Below are 1,305 nucleotides of genomic sequence, written 5' to 3' on the forward strand. Positions count from 1 at the left end.
AATGTCCCCCACTGGCAGAGCCACTGGACCACATAACGTGATGGAAGGGATGTAATGTTTCTCAGCAAGTGCAAAACGGCAACAGATTTTCACTAACCTTGCCCTTGCGTTGGAATTTGCGGCAGATTTATCTGAGTTGGTGCAACTTCTGACTCGTCACTGTAACCATGCTTTTCACATATACGTTGTGCAAGTCCAACAAGCTTTTGTTGTCTCAAAGCGTTCACCATGATAGGTACTTGTTGGCTCTTAGATTGGTTATCCCTCCAAGTAACCAGCACTTCCATGATGCAGTTTTCCACCTGTTTTTTGTTATCTCCTATTTTATTAATACTGCTCCACTTGAGTCCAAGACGCACTCCTAGTCTCCTCCATGATCCAGATTCCAGATTGTCGCAGATGAACAGCAAATCTTGATCATCAAAATAGTTTCCTAATTAAAAATCATACAGATGCTAAGTAAAAGATCAGCAGTCTAGTGGTCCAGTGCTTACAGTGGTTTTGGTACAAGGAGTTCGTTGGTTTGATTCCACCCGAATTACAAGTTTATTCCTCACAAGAATTTAGGAAGCATTGAGTGTACCAGGAGTTCTGAATTACATTATAACAGGTGCCAAGTTTGTAGATTAAATCAATTTGAGAGGTCCAATGATCATGCAAGTTTACAAAGTGACCTAAGGTCTAGAGGAAAATAATTTTGAAATGTTTCTCTTTGTATAAAAGAGCATAAAGCAAGATGCATCAGAATCGTGCAAGCAATGTTCCTCAGCAAGTGCAAAAATGGTAGGCAAATAAATTTGGAGAATCAGTACTTTTATTAGATTTTTACTAACCTTTCACTGGTGTTGAAATTTGAGGCAGATTTATCTGAGTTGATGCAATCTCTGACTCGTCACTGTATCCATGCCTTTCACACACACTTTGTGCAAGTTCAACAAGCTTCTGTTGTCTCAAAGCGTTCACCATGATTGGTACTTGTTGGCTCTTAGATTGGTCATCCCTCCAAGTAACCAGCAATTCCATGATGCGGTCTTCAACCAGTCTGTTGTTTTTTGCTATCTTTTTTATATCGGTCCACTTAAGTCCAAGACGCACACCCAGTCTCCTCCATGATTCGTTATCCAGTTTGTCACAGATGAACAGCAAATCTTGATCATTAAAACATTTTCCTAATTAGAAAACATAGATGATATGCAATGAATAAAAAACAATTGTAACTGACATCTGTTGTTACTATGTGTTATGTGTCAACAAAATAGAAACAAGCTGTAGGGAAAAAAAGGGTTTCCAATACGATTTTTGAAC

The 1,305-nt window shown here is 38.9% G+C and overlaps 1 protein-coding gene across 1 annotated transcript; it reads right to left on the minus strand.

Annotated features, from left to right (window-relative positions):
* Positions 1-53: 53 nt before the first annotated feature.
* On the minus strand, positions 54-1,169 carry LOC117114567 (the record flags this gene model as incomplete). The annotated part of the gene is made up of 2 exons (XM_033258243.1): positions 54-433; positions 834-1,169. Coding segments are annotated over 2 exons (677 nt in total), but the record flags the coding sequence as incomplete, so codon positions are not given.
* Positions 1,170-1,305: the final 136 nt, after the last annotated feature.

Source organism: Anneissia japonica, unplaced genomic scaffold, assembly GCF_011630105.1.
Source record: "Anneissia japonica isolate Jap-2015-1 unplaced genomic scaffold, ASM1163010v1 scaffold182739_len1305_cov120, whole genome shotgun sequence".
NCBI lineage: Eukaryota > Metazoa > Echinodermata > Crinoidea > Comatulida > Comatulidae > Anneissia > Anneissia japonica.